The sequence below is a fragment of the Onychomys torridus genome, chromosome X, assembly GCF_903995425.1.
Source record: "Onychomys torridus chromosome X, mOncTor1.1, whole genome shotgun sequence".
Lineage (NCBI taxonomy): Eukaryota > Metazoa > Chordata > Mammalia > Rodentia > Cricetidae > Onychomys > Onychomys torridus.
Window position 1 is genome coordinate 129,493,435 of NC_050466.1, and position 2,586 is coordinate 129,496,020.

General features: G+C 44.4%; 1 protein-coding gene across 1 annotated transcript; it reads right to left on the reverse strand.

The window, feature by feature from the left end:
- Window positions 1-824: 824 nt before the first annotated feature.
- On the reverse strand, window positions 825-947 carry LOC118573625 (thymosin beta-10-like). The gene has a single exon (XM_036173904.1). The coding sequence runs from the start codon at window positions 939-941 to the stop codon at window positions 825-827; it is 117 nt and encodes a 38-aa protein (XP_036029797.1). The 5' UTR covers window positions 942-947.
- Between the last annotated feature and the right edge of the window lie 1,639 nt (window positions 948-2,586).

The following is a 2,586-nucleotide window of genomic DNA, read 5'->3' on the forward strand; positions in this document are numbered from 1 at the left end:
AAACCTCATGATGTCATTGTTTTTCTCTGCTGAGTAGTACTCCATTGTGTATATGTACCACATTTTCTTTATCCATTCTTCAGTTGAAGGGCATCTAGGTCATTTCCAGGTTCTGGCTATTACAAACAATGCTGGTATGAACATAGCTGAGCATGTGCCCTTGTGGTATGATTTAGCATTCCTTGGGTATATGCCCAAGACTGGTATAGCTGGGTCTTGGGGGAGATTAACTCCCAATTTTCTAAGAAAGTACCATATTGATTTCCAAAGTGGCTGTACAAGTTTGCATTCCCACCAACGGTGGAGGAGAGTTCCCCTTGCTCCACAACCTCTCCAGCATAAGCTGTCTTCAGTGTTTTTGTTCTTAACCATTCTGACAGGTGTAAGGTGGTATCTCAGAGTCGTTTTGATGTGTCTTTCCTAAATGTTTTTCAGCCATTTGAGCTTCCTCTGTTGAAAATTCTGTTTAGCTCTATAGCCCATTTCTTTTTCTTTTCTTTTCTTCTTCTTCTTCTTCTTCTTCTTTTTTTTTTTTTTTTTTTTTTTTGGCCATGCCACGAAGTGTGTTTTATTTTCATCAATTATACAAATAATTTTCTATAATATCCCAGGGCAAATTGGTGGAATTTGGCAGTCCAATTAGTGGGGGGACCCCCTTCAGAGACCCGCGTGCAAGTCCTTCAGAGACTCTGTGTGGACTGCTCGGGTTCACAGTGCAGTTTGTGGCTCGAGTCCATCTTGGAGGCGGCTCTTCCTCCACATTGTGAGGCGGTCTCGGAGATGATGGGTTGTGGTGGGTTGTGGGAATCCTCCAGTCTAGGTTTTTAGGAAATTTCACTCCTCTTTTCCTGTTCAATGGTCTCTTTTGTCGGCAGGGTGTTCTTCTCCTGCATCTCAGTTTTCTTTAGCTTGGCCTTATGGAAGCTGGCGATTTCCCCCATGTCCAGCTTGTCTCAGCGGTGTGCCCTGGTTCACAGTGCAGCTTGTGGCAAACTCAGGCAGATCTCTGTGAGTTAGAGGCAGCCTGGTCTACAGAGTGAGATCCAGGATAGGCACCAAAACTACACAGAGAAACCCTGTCTTGAAAAACAAAACAAAACTACTTCTATGCCTTGGACAGCTGAGACATGGTGGCTAAGTGACTTGAAATATATATATATTTCTCTTACCACGTGCAGCCCTGGCCATATTGGAAGTTGTTGTATGTACCTTAGTAGCACTTTCTAAAACCAAAATTAGGTTTTCAAGTGGCAAGGGCTCCTGGCACAGCATTCCTGACTACCATATAACTGGTATCCCTTTTGTAAAGAGTTCTTACGCCTTTCTCCAGCTTCAATATGCCAGACATCAATTCACTGATGTGCCAGGATTCTCTTCCTCCATAGTCCTCCACAGCTTTGGACAGCCATGCATTCTTCGAAAACACACCTAAATTCCTTCACAACACACTGTAAGCTCCATGTCAAGAGATGTAAGAGATGAAAGCCTTCATACCTTTCCAGTGGACCTTTGATACAGGCTCATGACAACAAATTGACAAATGTGGCCAGCTGGGGAAACTTTTCTCCAAAATTAACATGTATATTACCAGGGTGTTGTGTTAATAGCCACCTCTGAGAACTCTAAACTCATTATCTGGTAAAAAAAAGAATGTTTGATTGACTCCAAAATCACAAACCCATGTCATGGCCATCTTCGGTGTGCATGTACGAGTCCTAGATGACCGTGTTGCTGATCAAGACATGTAGCCTAGACTCCTTCTGGAATAGCTCCTGGCACATGGCACACAGGGCTGAGGAAATCCAGGTTCAGTTCTCTCCTGAGGGCTTTGATAGCCACATAGCATGGGGCTGTGTCCAGGATCCCCGAAACTGTGCAACTCATAGGGGAGCTGGTATGCTACTGTGTGGGAGGTGTAAAGTTCTAGCAGACCATGATCACCCACACCTACACTGAGCTGCTTAGCACAAACAACCCTCCACTCACCTCACACAATCAGCTTGGTCTTCTAGTGAATGAGGCCAGGTTCCTGATATTGTGCAGCTGCTGTTCCCTGAGCACCAAGAACCATGGGCTAACAGCTACAGTGTCCAGTCCTCAGAGGCAATAGTGTACACCCCCCATCACCCTTCTATTCCTAAATCAAATCTTTGATGGGGGGGGATTCATCTTGGTTTTGTTTGCTGAATACCATAGTAGGCAAACAACATTAAACTCTACATTCCATTGTGATTCTAAACTCCATTAGGCAGTGCAGTTTCTTTAGTGCAGCCCTGCAATGAGAAAGTTACCACCATATCTCTTCCTTCAGCTCTTCCTTCAGGTTACCACATACACAGAGCTCCAAGAATTAATTACATAGTCCCTGTTCTTCTACAGTTACTATTTTTGGTGGGACCCGGAGAGAAACTCTCCAGCTACAAGAGTGGGTGACTACAAAGAACCAGTTAGCTTTGTCAGTCAGCCATTGTGTGCCTGTCATCTGAGAGGAAAGCTCCCATTGAGGAATTATTTAGATTACTTTGTTCTGTGGCCCTGATTGTAGGGTATTGCCTTGATTGTTAATTGACTGAGGAAGGCCCAGCC